Source organism: Loxodonta africana, chromosome 5 (genome assembly GCF_030014295.1).
Source record: "Loxodonta africana isolate mLoxAfr1 chromosome 5, mLoxAfr1.hap2, whole genome shotgun sequence".
Classification (NCBI taxonomy): Eukaryota; Metazoa; Chordata; class Mammalia; order Proboscidea; family Elephantidae; genus Loxodonta; species Loxodonta africana.
The window spans coordinates 89289276-89308710 of record NC_087346.1 but is presented as its reverse complement, the minus strand read 5'-3'; the positions used below and the strand labels follow the sequence as shown (position 1 = coordinate 89308710).

Genomic DNA, 19435 nt, shown 5'->3' with positions numbered 1-19435 from the left:
CAAGGTTTAAGGTCATTGTAAAGACTGAAAACCCTGTAATCTTTTTAAAATGTCATGGTCATGAAAGTTAAGAAAATCTAAGGAACTGTTCCATGTTGAAGGGCACTCAAAAGACATGATGGCTAAATACAAATTCTTGATCCTGGATTAGATCCTAGCCTGGAAGGAAAAAAGAAACTCTGATGGGACTGCTGCAAAAATTTAATGGAGTCTATGGAATGAATGTTATACCAATACTGATTTCTTGATTTGGATGGTTGAAGGGCTGGTTATGTTGTCTTGCTGAAATACATATTGGGATATTTAAGAGTAATGATGCATCGTGTCTGCAACTTGCTCTCAAATGGTTCAGAAAAAGACAAATGTGTGTAATATATATGTAGGGAAAAAGGGAGGGAAGCAGGGAGATGGAGCAAATGTGGTAAAATGTTGACAAATTCTACAATCTAGATGAAGAGATACAGGATTTCACTATAAATGTAAAATTACTTCAAAATAATGTATTGCTGCTTTTTTTATTTTTAAATAATCAACACAGAGACAACTCCTGAATTTTAAACATTAAGGAGTGCAAATAAGCACGCAGGTAGAAGAAAGCTGACTATTTACAAAGGGAAAAATATTTAAGGCTGGCTTCAAAGTTCTATTCATAAGCATTTGCCATAGAATAGAGCAAAAACAATAATTAAAAGGAAAAGAAATTATGACTCAAAATTATTTTTCCTAGTCAACTGGTTGTTCATGAGTTTAAAAACAAAAAACAACTGAGTCCTTGCTAGCACATGTGAGACAGTCTACCAACTTAATAAAGAAGTTACAAGCTTCTGTGTTATAACACTAAATATAAATATGTCAAATACATTAAAATACTGATAGAGAAGTCAAAAATAAAAATTTTCTAAGTCACTTTGCTTTAGTTATCTAAGAAAGGTTAAGTAAAAGGATGAACATAGATAATAACACAAATCAAAAGATACCAAGGGTCACAACATTAATATTAGACAAAAAAGATTATAAGGCAAAAGCATTAAACTGGACCAAGATGAATTTGACCAAAGCCAAACACACCTCAAATGAAGGCTTACATGCCCAATAACAGCAGTGAAACACACACAGCAGAGACTTCAGGAAATACGAGGAGGAATGGACAGTCTCAGAAGAACGCTTCACTTCAACTCTGGCAGTCCTTAACATATCTCACAAATCAGAAGTTCGGGATGTAAGGGTCAGAATAACATCCAACTTATTTCCGAATCTAAGATCCTGTTCTTTTTCCCCCAAATCAGCTCCTTCTCTAGTAGTCTCCAACTCAGGAAATGAGAACTCCATTCTTTCAGGTGCTTAGGCCAAAAATTTAATGCTCTGGCAAAAAAAAACCTTAGTTATCCTCAATACCTACCTCTCTTTCTTTTACACCCCACATACCATCGACCAGGAAATCCTGTTAACTCTATCCTCAAAACTACCCAAAATTTTTAAAATAAAACAAAAAAATCCAAAATTTTACTCATGTTCTCCACCTTCCACTGCTACCACCCTAGTCCAAGTCACCACTTCTCACCAGGATTATTCATTCCAGTGTCTCACCAGCTGACCTCCCTGCTTTCAAACTCAAATCTGCCCCTCACCCTCATCCGTCAGTCTACTGCTAACACAGCAGCCGAGGTTATTCTATTCATTAGTTTGAATCGTGTCTGCTCAAAACTCTCCAACGGCTTCCCATGTCTCTTAGTAAAAGCCAAAGTCCTTATAACGGCTTTTAACACCCTACATGATTTTCATTCTGTTACCTCTGTGACATCGCCTCCTACCACTCTCTCCTCCTTTTCCTCTATTCTAGCCTGCTGGTCTCCTTGGTGTTCCTCGATCAGGACAGGTCTTTTATCACATCAGAATCTCTGTCCTTGATCTTCCCTCTGCCTAGGACACTCTTTTTTTCAGAGAGCTGCATGGTTTGTCTTTCCGCCACTTTCATTATCTTTGCTTAAATGATCACTTCCTCAGTGAGGCTTTCTCTGGCTGTCTACCTAAAAAGGTAACCCTGATTGTTGTTGCTACTGCTAGCTGCCGTCAAGTCAGCTCCCTACTCATGGTGACCTCATGCAATGGAACAAAATGCTGCCTGGTCCTGCGCCATCCTATAATTGGTTGCAGGAACCCCCGTTAACCACCCTAAGACCTCTGTTTTATTTTTCTACTCTCAACATCCAACAAATAACAGATGCTGCTCTCTTTCTGTATTGTCTGCCATTCTGTCCCTCCAGAAAGTAAATTCCAGGAAAGGCAGGAATTTTATCAGTTTTATTCACTGTCATATCTCCACTCCCTAGAAGAATACATAGTATTTCATAATATTCCTTAAATATTTAAAGCATTTGCAAAACGTAAATACACACTTATATTTTCAACACAATGATGATAAATAGCTATATATTTTTAAACCCATATTCGTACACATAAAAATAATACTCTTTTTTTCAAAAAACCAGGGAAGAATTATAAAAACTAAGCATATACTACAACACAGAGAAAATCTTAATAAATTACAAGAATAAATAGTATAGGCCAAGTTGTCCAGCAATAGTGAACTGAAACTATAAATTATTAACAAAGGGACAAAATACAACTTCTTAGAAAAACAACCAATAATTGTGCAATTAACATACATCGGGAATTAGGGTAAGCATGGAACATGTATTCATCTTTCTACCAACTTATGGGATTGGAACTGTAACCACCTTACAGATAAGGAAGCTGAGGCTAAGAACATTAAAATTTCCTTCTCAAGTTAACATAACTAGTAAGTGGCAGAGCTGGAAGCAATCCTAGGCCTCTGACTCTGGAGACCAATGTCTTGGCTAAGGCATTCTCTTTTTTTTTTTAATGTCTTTTTATTTTTCTGAGTAAAAATTTTTTATTGTGATTTAGGTGAAAGTTTACAGAGCAAACTAGTTTCTCATTAAACAGTTAATACACGAGTTGTTTTGTAACACTGGTTGCCAACCCCACGATGTGTCAATACTCTCCCCTTATCCATCCCAGGTTCCCTGTTTGCATTCGTCCAGTTTTCCTGTCCTGTCCTGCCTCTTTGCTTTTGGGCTCGTGTGCCCATTAGTCTCGTACACACGACTGAACTATGAAGTACGTCCCTCATGTGTAGTATTCTTGGCTCTATAGATCTGTCTGATCTTTAGCTGAAGGGTAAACCTCAGGAGCGACTTTAGCGCTAAGTTAAAAGGGTGTCTGGGGGCCACATTCTTGGGGTTTCTCCAGTCTCTGTTGGACCAGCAAGCCTGGTCTTTTCTCTGTTTTTTTTTTTTTTTTTGTGTGTGTGTGTGTGTGTGAATTTGAATTTTCACATTTTTCTCCTGCTCTGCCTGGGACACTCTATTGTGATCCCTGCCAGAGCAGTCAGTGGTGGTAACTGAGCACCATCTAGTTCTGGGTAAGACACTCTCTTAAGTAACTCCTGGATCAAAGAAAAATCATCACTATCATTTAGAGTACGCTATAGTAAGAATGGAAACCTTGGTGGCGTAGTGGTTAAGTGCTACAGCTGCTAACCAAAAGGTCGGCAGTTCAAATCCAGCAGGTGCTCCTTCGAAACCCTATGGGACAGTTCTACTCTGTCCTGTAGGGTCGCTATGAGTCAGAACCAACTCGACGGCAATGGGTCTGGCCTGGTCTGACAGTAAGAACACTACATAGCAAGACCTATAAAATGAAGTAAAAACTATAAAATGAAGTAAAAACTATACTCAGGAAAATTCACTTTTTCTTTACCAAATAAAACATAAGAAAATATAGCAAACATTCAACTTAAAAAATTAAATAAAGCTTAAGGGAAAAAAATAATTTACATGAAATATCAAGAAAACTTTATAAGAAATTTCAATATGCATGAAAAAAATTTATAAAGATATCTATTAAGAGGCATTTTTAAAATGCCTTTATTATAGAAACTTTTTTATAGAAAGTTTCAAACATGTTCAAAATAGAGACAATAGTATAATGAATCCAATACACCTGGCTTCAGTAATCATCAACATATCGCCAATTTTGTTTCATTTATACCCTTATCTGGTTAACATTTTAAAATACATGAGTAGATACCATGAGTGCCAGTATTTCATTATACCCCCCTTAAAAGATGGCACCATCACTTCTCTCCCCCCCCACCCATAAGCTGTGTGCTCTACCCCGCTCTCTCCTGCACATTCACCTAGGCACCAAAACTAAAAAAACCAAACTCGGTGCCGTCAAGTTGATTCTGCCTCACAGCGACCCCATGTGTTACAGAGTAGAATTGCTCCATAGGGTTTTCTTGACTAATCTTTACGGCAGCAGATTGCCAGATCTTTCTTTTGCGGAGCCACTGGGTGAGTTCGAACTGTTAACCTTTATTTAGTAACCAATCACAAACCACTTGCACCACCCAGGGACCTTCCTATTCATAGGGTCTTACAAATCTCTACCTACATGGTAAAGTTCTTAGGAGTAGGTACTCAATACACATTTGCTAGCAGTGAAAATTTAATTAAAACATAGCATACCTTACCCCACACACATAATATGATAAAAATGCAGACAGCAGAAAATAAACAATAACTTACCTGAACTTTTCTGAGCTTCCTTTCTACCTGTATCAGAATTATTCTTTCCAGACATCACGTATTTCCGGAGATTAGAAGGTCCACTTAAGAAAAAATAAATAAACCTCAAAATGTGTGCTTTTATAATACGTATATATAATTCTTTATCAAATTTAATTTTTTCTTTATATATAATTATCTATCTTAATGGACATTTTTCTCCTAAAACTGCAAAAAGTTTCTTATAAAACCAATAATGATGTTATACATAACAAATGTAATGCTTGTTGCAGAAAACAAAGACTCTACAGTTGACTACAAAACATGAAAAATACTGAATTTTATAACATTTTTAAACTAACTGGTGGATCAGGGCTACGAATTTAGTCAACTCAAATAATAACTTAGGGGATTCTGGGAAGATGACAGTGTAGAGACCATCTTTTGGACCCTCCTCCAGAAACACAGTAAGAAAATGCTGTTCGGCCTTTAGGGACTCTGGATCACGGAGCAGATGGCAGTATCGGGTAATTGCAGATGGGCAAGAATCAACAAGTCAACGATGAGCCACACAAGGTATAGAAATAGCTTCTTCCAACATCCTTGCCCCTCCCCCAACTAGCTGGTGTGAACTGGGGAAGTAACCCCGGCAAAGCAGCCTGTTTCCCTGGCCACCACACAACCTGTCTGTGCAAAGGAACAAGACCCCAAGTTTCTGCTCTAAAATCGACAAGGCAGGCCTCCCAGAATGTCCATTTGGAGAATGACAACCCCTCTGCCACCCGGAAACTGCTGGCTGCCAGATGGCCTCGAACTGATACAGAAGGCCCCCTGTGGTGAAATTTGCTTCTATGGAGCAGTTCTACTCTGCATACATGAGGTCTAAAAACAAAATGAGAATATAGAGATCAGAGTTTAAGAGTGGTTGCCGGGGCTGAGGGGAAGGGAAATTGGGCAGTCACTCTTTAGGTAGCACTGAGTTTTTGTTGATGGGGATGGAAAATTTGGTGATGGTTGCACAACATGATTGATGTAACTGATCTCACTGAACTGCACATATGAAAAATGCTAAAATGGCAAATGTGTCATACGTTTCATTTTATAATAAAAAATACAAAAACATACCAAATTAAAATTAAAACAAAATTGTTTCTTAATTTTTAAAAACTGCAACCCAAAACAGAATTTAAAATGTAGTCCAGAAATTGCTAGAGGTGATTCAGTTTATTCTACTTTTATACCCTTTTTCTCCTACTATGAACCTGAAAGGCCTAGTTATAACCCTCTCCCCCAACAGTAATCTTTGCCATTCTTTAAGTCTGAGAATTTCCTGTAACTTACCATAAACTCTTTTTTAAAAAGGATTTATGACTTCAGATATTATACCCGTACCATACCTGTTGCCATTGAGTCAATTCCAACTCATAGCAACTCTACAGGACACAGTGAACTTCTCCACAGAGTTTCCAAATAGTGGCTGGTGGATTTGAACTGCCAATCCTTTGGTTAGAAGCTGAGCTCTTAACCAGGCCATCAGGGCTCCATCTCAAATTATAGAAGTTTATTTTGTTTGTTCACGAAATTGGCACTCACCAAGTGAGTGTATTTGTTTAAAAATATATCCACAAATTCTTTAATGTTTCTCCCTTCAAGAGCTAAAGCCTAATTCCCCTCCCCTTGAATGTGGTCTCGACTTAGTGACTTGTTTCTAATGAATAAAGTGGAAGTGAGGATATACAACTTCAGAGACTAGGTCATTTAAAAAACACTGTGGCTTCTGTCATAGTCATAGTCTCTCTTGGATCATTTGCTCTGTGGGAAGTAAGGTGCCATATTGAGCAGTCAGAACTGCATATCAGCCGTTCTTGGTAAATAACTGAGGTATCCTGACTATAACCAGCAAGGAACTGAGCCTCTAACCAGTCATGTGAGTGACTAACAAGAGGATCCTCCGGTTAAGCCTTCAGAGGACCCTAAGCCAGATGAACATCTTGACTGCAACCTCATGAAGGTCCGAAAGCCAGAAATAGGCAGTTAAGCCTCTCCAAAATTCCTACATCACAAAAACTGTTAAACAAAAAAACAGCTGCAAGCCACTAACAATATTAAAACTAAGTTGTGGAGTAATTTATTATGCAGCAATAGGTAACTAATTTAGTAAGTAAAATCTGTTATCCTTAGAACAAATACATACCTTCCTTCCAAAATTGAAGTCCCCAGCTTTTCAGAATCTGTTCCCTTCTCCCACGCGTATCCACTGGTCAGAGACTTTTGATCAGTATTTTGTTGAGTTGAAATACTATCTGAACTACATTGATCCTGTAAACCTCCTGTAGTTCTATGAAAATAAAAATTTTTTCATTGTTTATACCCCCACATAAGACATTTCTTCCAGAAACAATATAGAGTTGGGAGACAATATATCCACCATCTGTCAGTTTGTCATACTGTGGTGGCTTATGTGTTGCTACAATACAGGAAGCTATGCCACCTGGTACCTCATATACCAGTGGGGTCACCCATGGTAGGCAGGTTTCATTGGAGCTTCCACACTAAGAAAGACTAGGAAAATGCCCTAGCAATCTGCTTCCCAAGAGTTAGGCAATGAAAACTTTATGGATAACAACAGAACACTGTCCAATATGGTGTTGGAAGATGAAGCCCTCGGATTTGAAGGCATTCAAAACACAACTAGGGAAGAGCTGCCTTCTCATAGCAGACTCAATCCTAATGACGTGGATACAATAAAGCCTTCTGAACCTTCTTTGGCTGATGTAGCACAAACCAAAATGAGAAGCAATAGCTACAAATATCCATTAATAATTGAAACATGGAATGCATGACGTATGAATCAAGGAAAATTGGAAGTTTGCAAAATGAAAAGAGATGCTTGAAGATCAGTACCCTAGGCATCAGTGAGGTGAAATGGACTGGTATTGACCATTTTGAATCCGACAATCACAGGGTCTACTATACTGGGAATGATAAATTGAAAAGGAACAGAGTCGCATTCATCCTCGAAAAGAACACTTGAAGATCTATCCTGAAGTACAATGCTGTGGTGATAATAGGTAAATAATATCCATATGCACTCAAGTAAGACCAATTAATTATTAGTCAAATTTATACACCAACCACAAATGCCAAAGAGGAAGGAATTAAAGATTTTTACGAACTGTCACAGTCTGAAATTGATAAAATGGGCAATCAAGACGCATGGATAATTATTGGTGATTGGAATGTGAATGTTAGAAACCAAAAAGATGGATCAGTAGTTGGAAAATACTGCCTTGGTGATATAAATGCTGCCGGAGATCACATTATAGAATTCTGCAAGACCGATGAATTATTCATTGGAAATACTTTCTTTCAACAACACAAACGACAACCATACATGCAGACCTTGCCAGACAGCTTAAACAGGAATCAAATCAACTACATCTGTGGAAAGAGATGATGGAGAAGCTCAGTATCACCAGCCAAGACAAAGTCAGAGGTCAACTGTGGAAAAGACCATCAATTGCTCATTTGCAAGTTCAACTAAAAGCTGATGAAAATCAAACCAAGTCCACAAGAGCCAAAGTATGACCATGAAAACATCTCGAATAAATCTAGAAACTATCTCAAGAACAGATTTGGTACTCTGAATACTAAGGACCCAGGGCAAGAGAGTTATAGGATGAAATCAAGGACATTACACATTAAGAAAGCAAAATGTCATAAAAAAGACAGGAAAGTAAGAAATGACAGAAGAGACTCGGTAGTGCAGAGTACCTAATGTGAACAGAAGAAATGATGAGCTGAATAGAAGATTTCAAAGGGTGGCTCATGAAGACAAGGTAAAATAATATAAAAAAATATGCAAAGAAAAGACCTGGAGTAAGAAAACCAAAAGAGAAGAACATGATTGGCATTTCTCAAGCTGAAAGAATTACAGAGAAAATTCAAGCCTCAAGTTGCAGTGCTGAACGATGCTACGGGTAAAAACAATCCTCTAACATTACAACTTGAATGAAGCTTGAATTTTCTCTTTAGTTCTTTCAATCTGAGAATACTGAGTTGCAATACTGAGGGATTCTATGGGCAAAAACCATCATGTGGCTGTCAATGTGTCATACTGTAGTGGCTTGGAAGTTGCTATGATTGATGCTGGAAGCAATGCCGCTGGTGTTTCAAATACCAGCAGAGTCGCCCATGGTGGACAGGTTTCAGTGCAGCTTCCAGACTAAGACAGATTAGGAAGAAGGACCTGGAGATATGCTTCTCCCCCCAAAAAATACTGATCAGACTCCAGAGGTCGGGGCCAAGATGGCTGACTAGGTAGACGCTACCTCGGATCCCTCTTGCAACAAACACTCGGAAAAACAAGTCAATCAATCACATACATGACAATCTACGAACCCTGAACAACAAACTCAGATTTAAAGAGTTGACCTGAGTGACAGAGACAGAGAACAAACAACTACGGGGAAGCAGCGACTGTTTTCGGACCCTGGAGCCAGCATCCCAGTCAGGTAACCTTGGCGCCAGGCTTAGGACTGGGCGCAGGGGAGCTGAACACGACATCTGCGACGGCACAAACACGGGGCGCAGCCCTAGCCCCCTGAACGGACCCCAGGAGGGGGCCCAGCCGGTCCTCGCGGGTGGCACAGCTACGCGGCTGGTGGGAGGAGAAGTCCCCGGGAGGCAGTGACTGGTTTTGGAGCCGGGAGTGCAGCATCCCAGCCGGGGAACCTTGGCGCCGGGCTTTGGACTGGGCACAGGGGAGCTGAACGCAGCATCTGGTCACGGCGCAAACACAGGGCGCAGCCCTACTCCACTGAACTAACCCTGGGAGGGGGCCCGGCCAGTCCACAGAGGCGGTGCAGCGACGCGGCTGGCGGGACAAGAAGTCCCTGGAAGGCAGCGACTGATTCTGGAGCCAGGAGTGCAGCGTCCCAGCAGGGGAAGCTTGACGCTGGGCTTTGGACTGGCAGCGGAGGATCTGACCACGGCTTCAGCGGGCTAGACCCTCGGGGACAATCTCCACACAGCCAGCACACATAGGCAACACGCCCCTTGGGAATCTCAGATAAAATAGTCATCCCAAGCAAGTTAAGCAACTCTGGCTATATTCCTGGGTGCTACGCTCTGCTGTTTTTCTGAACCCTCCCCTCCCCTTGCCAGGCAGCTTCATTAACATTGGAATTTGCTGAGCCAGAGAGAGAATGGCTCCGGCTCCGTGGCTTTGCTTTTCCCTTTTTTTTTTTTTTGGTCTTTTCCTAATCCATTCTTCCCGCCTGAGAGAAGCAACCACAAAAAAACCAGGGACCAAGAATCCTTCCCTAATTGGACTAAAAACACAGAACCAGCTCCAGCCAAGCATATATGCTCCAAATCTCGGGCTTTCATCCTTACAGGGAACAAGGTGGCTGTTATAATGCAAAGGCAGTTCTGATAGGAATCTGACTGCATTTTTTTTAGCTGATTTACTAGAAAAACAAGTTTCCCAGGTCTGATATCTCTGCTTATTCAACAGAGCCCTAACTGACCCACAACAGGGAACTGAGGGCTGAAGCTCCCCCCAGACCACCTAGCCTCTTGCCTTAGGGGTCTAAGCAGGGTGACACCTACCAATCAGTAGAGGTATTTGCATTGGGGGCCTAAGGTACAGCTGCAGAACCCTCCCACCAAGGTGCTATAGGAATAGAGACACACCTACCTCGCTGACACTTAGGGGAAGCCTGTCAGCATCCTGCCCCCCCTTGGAGTGTGAACCCCAGCTGCTAATAGAATCTGGTGCACACAACTATCACCACTACTTCTCGAGGTGGATAGCTGTTAGGGTGCAGCACACACTTGACCCAAAATCAGACTCTACTTAAGAATAGTGAATAGACTCAGACATATATATCTGGCAACAGCCCAAACCAGCTGGTAATAGGTCATAAGTAAGAAAAGGGCTACAACAAACAACACAGCACAATCTAGTAGCGTATCCATGTATTTTGAAAGAAAACAAGATAAGACTCAGTGAGCAAATATAGAATAAATTACTACTATATCTAAGTGATGGCTTGGAGACGGCAATTGATATCAAACCACATAAAGAGCAGACCATGACAGCTTCTACAACCCCCCAAACAAAAGAATCAAAATCTTTCCCAAATGAAGATACAATCCTGGAATTATCAGATACAGAATATAAAAAACGAATTTACAAAACGCTTCAAGACATCAGGGATGACCTCAGAAATGAAATAAGGCAAACTGCAGAAAAAGCCAAGGAACACACTGATAAAAACAGTTGAAGAACTCAAAAAGATTATTCAAGAACATAGTGGAAAAATTAATAAGTTGCAAGAATCCACAGAGAGACAGCATGCAGAAATCCAAAAGACTAACAATAAAATTACAGAATTAGACAACGCAATAGGAAGTCAGAGGAGCAGACTCGAGCAATTAGAATGCAGAGTGGGAAATCTGGACGACCAGGGAATCAACACCAACATAGCTGAAAAAAAATCAGATAAAAGAATTAAAAAAAATGAAGAAACCCTAAGAATCATGTGGGACTCTATCAAGAAGGATAACTTCCGTGTGACTGGAGTCCCAGAACAGGGAGGGAGGACAGAAAACACAGAGAAAATAGTTGAAGATCTGCGGACAGAAAACTTCCCTGACATCATGAAAGATGAAAGGATATCTATCCAAGATGCTCATCGAACCCCATTTAAGATTGATCCAAAAAGAAAAACACCAAGACATATTATCATCAAACTTGCCAAAACCAAAGATAAAGAGAAAATTTTAAAAGCAGCCGGGGAGAAAAGAAAGGTCTCCTTCAAGGGAGAATCAATAAGAATAAGTTCAGACTACTCAGCAGAAACCATTCAGGCAAGAAGGCAATGGGATGACATATACAGAGCACTGAAGGAGAAAAACTGCCAGCCAGGGATCATATATCCAGCAAAACTCTCTCTGAAATATGAAGGTGAAATTAAGATATTTACAGACAAACACAAGTTCAGAGAATCTGCAAAAACCAAACCAAAGCTACAAGAAATACTAAAGGAAATTGTTTGGTCAGAAAACCAATAATATCAGATACCAGCACAACACAAGGTCACATAACAGAACATCCCGATACCAACTCAAATAGGGAAATCACAAAAACAAATTAAGATTAATTAAAAAAAAAAAGCTCAAAACAGGGAATCATTGAAGTCAATATGTAAAAGATCACAATAATCAAAAAGAGGGACTAAATACAGGTGGCACAGAACTGCCATATGGAGAGAGATACAAGGCGATATAGGATAATACAAGTTAGGTTTTTACTTAGAAAAATAGGAGTAAATATTAAGGTAACCACAAAGAGGTATAACAACTCCATAACTCAAAATAAAAACCAAGAAAAACGTAACGACTCAACAAACATAAAGTCAAATACTATGAAAATGAGGATCTCACAATTTACAAAGAAAAACGTCTCAGCACAAAAAAGTAAGTGGAAAAATGAAATTGTCAACAACACACACAAAAAGGCATCAAAGTGACAACACTAAACACTTACTTACCTATAATTATGCTGAATGTAAATGGACTAAATGCACCAATAAAGAGACAGAGAGTCTCAGACTGGATAAAGAAATATGATCCGTCTATATGCTGCCTACAAGAGACACACCTTAGACTTAGAGACACAAACTAAAACTCAAAGGATGGAAAAAAATATATCAAGCAAACAATAAGCAAAAAAGAAGAGGAGTAGCAATATGAATTTCTGACAAAATAGACTTTAGACTTAAATCCACCACAAAGGATAAAGAAGGACACTACATAATGATAAAAGGGACAATTGATCAGGAAGATATAACCATATTAAATATTTATGCACCTAATGACAGGGCTGCAAGATACATAAATCAAATTTTAACAGAATTGAAAAGTGACATAGACACCTCCACAATTATACTAGGAGACTTCAACACACCACTTTCGGAGAAGGACAGGACATCCAGTAAGAAGCTCAATAGAGACAAGGAAGACCTAATTACAACAATCAACCAACTTGACCTCATTGACTTACACAGAACTCTCCACCCAACTGCTGCAAAGTATACTTTTTTTTCTAGCGCACATGGAACATTCTCTAAAATAGACCACATATTAGGTCATAAAACAAACCTTTCCAGAATCCAAAACATCGAAATATTACAAAGCATCTTCTCAGACCATAAGGCAATAAAAGTAGAAATCAGTAACAGAAAAACTAGGGAAAAGAAATCAAATACTTGGAAACTGAACAATACCCTCCTGAAAAAAGACTGGTTTAGAGAAGACATCAAGGAGGGAATAAGGAAATTCACAGAATGCAACGAGAATGAAAATACTTCCTATCAAAACCTCTGGGACACAGCAAAAGCAGTCCTGAGGCCAATTTACATCGATAAATGCACACATACAAAAAGAAGAAAGAGCCAAAATCAGAGAACTGTTCCTACAACTTGAACAAATAGAAAGTGAGCAATAAAAGAATCCATCAGGCACCAGAAGAAAACAAATAATAAAAATTAGAGCTGAACTAAATGAATTAGAGAACAGAAAAACAATTGGAAGAATTAACAAAGCCAAAAGCTGGTTCTTTAAAAAAATTAACAAAATTGATAAACCATTGGCTAGACTGACTAAAGAAACACAGGAAAGGAAACAAGCAACCCGAATAAGAAACGAAAAGGACCACATCACAACAGAACCAAATGAAATTAAAAGAATCATATCAGATTATTACGAAAAATTGTACACTAACAAATTTGAAAACCTAGAAGAAATGGATGAATTCCTGGAAAAACACTACCTACCTAAACTAACACAAGCAGAAGTAGAACAACTAAATACACTCATAACAAAAAAAGACATTGAAATGGTAATCAAAAAACTCCCAACAAAAAAAAGCCCTGGCCCGGATGGCTATACTGCAGAGTTCTACCAAACTTTCAGAGAAGATAAAACACCACTACTACTAAAAGTATTTCAAAGCATAGAAAATGACGGAATACTACCCAACTCATTCTATGAAGCCACCATCTCCCTGATACCAAAACCAGGTAAAGACATTACAAAAAAAGAAAATTACAGACCTATATCCCTCATAAACATAGATGCAAAAATCCTCAACAAAATTCTAGCCAATAGAATTCAACAACATATCAAAAAAATAATTCACCACGATCAAGTGGGATTTATACCAGGTACGCAAGGCTGGTTTAATATCAGAAAAACCATTAATGTAATCCATCACATAAATAAAACAAAAGACAAAAACCACATGATCTTATCAATTGATGCAGAAAAGGCATTTGACAAAGTCCAACACCCATTTATGATAAAAACTCTCACCAAAATAGGAATTGAAGGAAAATTCCTCAACATAATAAAGGGCATCTACGCAAAGGCAACAGCCAATATCACTTTAAATGGAGAGTGCCTGAAAGCATTTCCCTTGAGAACGGGAACCAGACAAGGATGCCCTTTATCACCGCTCTTATTCAACATTGTGCTAGAAGTCCTAGCCAGAGCAATTAGGCTAGACAAAGAAATAAAGGGCATCCAGATTGGCAAAGAGGAAGTAAAATTATCTCTATTTGCAGATGACATGATCTTATACACAGAAAACCCCAAGGAATCCTCCAGGAAACTACTGAAACTAATAGAAGAGTTTGGCAGAGTCTCAGGTTATAAGATAAACATACAAAAATCACTTGGATTCCTCTATACCAACAAAAAGAACATTGAAGAGGAAATAACCAAATCAATACCATTCACAGTAGCCCCCAAGAAGATAAAATACTTAGGAGTAAATCTTACCAAGGATGTAAAAGACCTATACAAAGAAAACTACAAAGCTCTACTACAAGAAATTCAAAAGGACATACTTAAGTGGAAAAACATACCTTGCTCATGGATAGGAAGACTTAACATAGTAAAAATGTCTATTCTACCAAAAGCCATCTATACATACAATGCACTTCTGATCCAAATTCCAATGTCAGTTTTTAAGGTGATAGAGAAACAAATCACCAACTTCATATGGAAGGGAAAGAAGCCTCGGATAAGCAAAGCATTACTGAAAAAGAAGAAGAAAGTGGGAGGCCTCACTCTACCTGATTTCAGAACATATTATACAGCCACAGTAGTCAAAACAGCCTGGTACTGGTACAACAACAGGCACATAGACCAGTGGAACAGAATTGAGAACCCAGATATAAATCCATCCACATATGAGCAGCTGATATTTGACAAAGGACCAGTGTCAGTTAATTGGGGAAAAGATAGTCTTTTTAACAAATGGTGCTGGCATAACTGGATATGCATTTGCAAAAAAATGAAACAGGACCCATACCTCACACCATGCACAAAAACTAACTCCAAGTGGATCAAAGACCTAAACATAAAGACTAAAACGATAAAGATCATGGAAGAAAAAATAGGGACAACCTTAGGAGCCCTAATACAAGGCATAAACAGAATACAAAACATTACCAAAAATGACGAAGAGAAACCAGATAACTGGGAGCTCCTAAAAATCAGACACCTATGCTCATCTAAAGACTTCACCAAAAGAGTAAAAAGACCACCTACAGACTGGGAAAGAATTTTCAGCTATGACATCTCCGACCAGCGCCTGATCTCTAAAATCTGTATGATTCTGTCAAAACTCAACCACAAAAAGACAAACAACCCAATCAAGAAGTGGGCAAAGGACCAAAGGATATGAACACACACTCCACTAAAGAAGATATCCAGGCAGCTAACAAATACATGAGAAAATGCTCTCGATCATTAGCCATTAGAGAAATGCAAATTAAAACTACGATGAGATTCCATCTCACTCCAACAAGGCTGGCATTAATCCAAAAAAAAAAACAAAAAATAATAAATGCTGGAGAGGCTGCAGAGAGATTGGAACTCTTATACACTGCTGGTGGGAATGTCAAATGGTACAACCACTTTGGAAATCTATCTAGCGTTATCTTAAACAGTTAGAAATAGAACTACCATACAACCCAGAAATCCCACTCCTCGGAATATACCCTAGAGAAGTAAGAGCCTTCACACAAACAGATATATGCACACCCATGTTTATTGCAGCTCTGTTTACAATAGCAAAAAGCTGGAAGCAACCAAGGTGTCCATCAACAGATGAATGGTTAAATAAATTGTGGTATATTCACACAATGGAATACTACGCATCGATAAAGAACAGTGACGAATCTGTGAAACATTTCATAACATGGAGGAACCTGGAAGGCATTATGCTGAGCGAAATTAGTCAGAGGCAAAAGGACAAATATTGTATAAGACCACTATTATAAGGTCTTGAGAAATAGTATAAACTGAGAAGAACACATACTTTTGTGGTTACGAGGAGGGGAGGGAGGGAGGGTGGGAGAGGGTTTTTTACTGATTAATTAGTAGATAAGAACTGGTTTAGGTGAAGGGAAGGACAATACTCAATACATGGAAGGTCAGCTCAACTGGACTGGTCCAAAAGCAAAGAAGTTTCCGTGATAAACTGAATGCTTCAAAGGTCAGGGGAGCAAGGGCGGGGGTTTGGGGACCATGGTTTAAGGGGACTTCTAAGTCAATTGGCAAAATAATTCTATTATGAAAACATTCTGCATCCCACTTTGAAATGTGGCGTCTGGGGTCTTAAATGCTAACAAGCGGCCAACTAAGATGTATCAATTGGTCTCAACCCACCTGGAGCAAAGGAGAATGAAGAACACCAAGGCCACACGATAACTAAGAGCCCAAGAGACAGAAAGGGCCACATGAACCAGAGACCTACATCATCCTGAGACCAGAAGAACTAGTTGGTGCCCGGCCACAATCGATGACTGCTCTGACAGGGAGCACAACAGAGAACCCCTGAGGGAGCAGGAGATCAGTGGGATGCAGACCCCAAATTCTCATAAAAAGACCATAATTAATGGTCTGACTGAGACTAGAGGAATCCCGGCGGTCATGGTCCCCAAACCTTCTGTTGGCACAGGACAGGAACCATTCCCGAAGACAACTCATCAGACATGAAAGGGACTGGACAGTGGGTAGGAGAGAGATGCTGATGAAGAGTATCTAATTATATCAGGTGGACACTTGAGACTGTGTTGGCATCTCCTGTCTGGAGGGGGGATGGGAGGATAGAGAGAGTTGGAAGCTGGCAAAATTGTCACAAAAGGAGAGACTGGAAGGGCTGACTCATTAGGGGGAGAGCAAGTGGGAGTACGGAGTAAGGTGTATATAAACTTATATGTGACAGTCTGACTTGATTTGTAAACGTTCACTTGAAGCTCAATAAAAGTTAATAAAAAAAAAAAATAGTGATCAATGAAAACCTTATGGGTAGCAGTGGATCACTATCTGATATACTGCTAAAAGATGAGTCCCTCAGGTTAAAAGGCACGCAAAGTACAACTGGGGAAAAGCTGTCTCCTCAAAGTAGAGTTGATCTTATTGACCGGATAGAGTAAAGCTTTCAGGACGTTCTTCTGCTGAAGAAGTATGAATTAAGGAAAATTGGAAGTCATCAAAACTGAAACAGAACGCTTGACAATCAATATCTTAGGCATGAGTGAGCTGAAAGGGATTGGTGCTGGCCATTTTGAATTTGACAATCATGTGGTTTACTATGCTGGGAATGACATATTTAAGAAGGATGGCATCACAGTCATCAAAAAAAAGAACACTTCAATATCTATCCTGAAGTACAACACTGTCGGTGACAAGAAAATATCCAATAGCCTGCAAGGATGATCAGCTAATATAACTATTATTCAAATTTACACAGCAACCACTAAGGCCAAAGATGAAGAAACTGAAGATCTTTTACCAACTTCCGCAGTCTGAAATTGATCGAACACGCAATCAGGATGCATTGATAATTACTGGTGATTGGAATACAAAAGCTGAATACAAAGAAGAATCTGAAGTTGGAATATATGGCCTTTGTGACAGAAACGACACTGCAGATCACACAACTTATTCATCAGAAATATCTTTTCTCAACAATATAAACAGTGACTATACAAGTGAACCTCTGCTGGATAAAACACATCTGTGGAAAGAGAAAATGGAAAAGCTCAATATCATCATCAGCCAGGGGCCGAATGCAGAACAGACCATCAACGGCTCGTATGCAAGTTCAAGCTGAAGCTGAAGAAAATTAAAACAAGTCCATGAGAGCCAAGCCAAAGTCTGACACTGAGTATATCCTATCTAAATTTAGAGGTCAGCTCAAAAACAGATTTGACAGTTGAACAATCCAAAGGCCAAACCAGTTGTGGGAGGACATCATATATAAAGAAAGCAAAAGGTCGTTAAAAAGACAGGAAAGAATGAAACGACCAAAACAGATGTCAGAAGAGACTCTAAAACTTGCTCTTAAACACAAAATACCTAAATCAAAGAGAATAACTGATGAAGTAAAAGAGGTGAACAGAAGATTTCAAAGGGTGGCTCAAGAAGACAAAGTAAAGCATTATAACGAAATGTGCAAAGATTTAATCAGAGTTAGAAAATCAAAAGGGAAGAGCACGCTTGGCATTTCTCATGCTGAAGGAACTGAAGAAAAAATTACTGACGGTTTCTATGTGCAAAACACTGAATGATGCAGGAAGCATCAAAGGAGATGGAAGAAATTCACAGAGTCACTACACCAAAAGGACTGGTTGAGACAAGGATGTCCTTTATCACCACTCTTATTCAACATTGTGCTGGAAGTCCTAGCCAGAGCAATTAGGGTAGATAAAGAAATAAAGGGCATCCAGATTGACAAGGAAGAAGTAAAAGTATCTCTATTTGCAGATGACAGGATCTGATACACAGAAAACCCTAAGGAATCCTCCAGAAAACTACTGAAATTAATAGAAGAGTTCAGCAGAGTATCGGGATATAAGATAAACATACAAAAATCAGTGGGATTCCTCTACACCAACAAAAAGAACATCAAAGAGGAAATCGCCAAATCCACGCCATTTACAGTAGCCCCCAAGAAGATAAAATACTTAGGAATAAATCTTACCAGAGATGTAAAAGACTTATACAAAGAAAACTACAGTACACTTCTGCAAGAAACCAAAAGAGACTTACATAAGTGGAAGAACATACCTTGCTCATGGATAGGAAGACTTAACATTATAAAAATGTCTATTCTACCAAAATCGATCTATACATTTAATGCAATTCCAATCCAAATCCCAACGACATTCTTTAATGAGATGCAGAAACAAATCACCAATTTCATATGGAAGGGAAAGAGGCCCCGGATAAATAAGGCATTACTGAAAAAGAAGAACAAAGTAGGAGGCCTTACTTTACCTGATTTTAGAACCTATTTTACCGCCACAGTAGTCAAAACAGCCTGGTCCTGGTTAAATAACAGATACATGGACCAATGGAACAGAATTGAGAATCCAGACATAAATCCATCCACATATGAGCAGCTGATATTTGACAAAGGCCCCAAAACAGTTAAATGGGGAAAAGACAGTCTTTTTAACAAATGGTGCTGGCATAACTGGATATCCATCTGCAAAAAAACGAAACCAGACGCATAGCTCACTCCATGCACAAAAACTAACTCAAAATGGATCAAAGACCTAAATATAAAATCTAAAATGATAAAGATCATGGAAGAAAAAATAGGGACAATGTTAGGAGCCCTAATACATAACAGTATACAAAACATTATAAAGAACATAGAAGAAAAATTAGGTAACTGGGAGCTCCTAAAAATCAAACACTTATGCTCATCCAAAGACCACCAAAAGAGTAAAAAGACTACCTACAGACTAGGAAAA

At 39.0% G+C, this 19435-nt stretch overlaps 1 protein-coding gene across 2 annotated transcripts in view; it reads right to left on the bottom strand.

Annotated features, from left to right (window-relative positions):
* The window catches only part of CENPC (centromere protein C), a 107046-nt gene that overhangs the window by 19446 nt on the left and 68165 nt on the right, over nucleotides 1-19435 (bottom strand). For both annotated transcript variants that reach the window (XM_010595705.3, XM_064285755.1), the window contains exons 11-12: nucleotides 6787-6930; nucleotides 4614-4696 (exon numbers count right to left, since the gene is read on the bottom strand). In XM_010595705.3, coding sequence (XP_010594007.2) covers nucleotides 4614-4696; nucleotides 6787-6930 — 227 coding nt within the window. The remainder of the gene's footprint in view (nucleotides 1-4613; nucleotides 4697-6786; nucleotides 6931-19435) is intronic.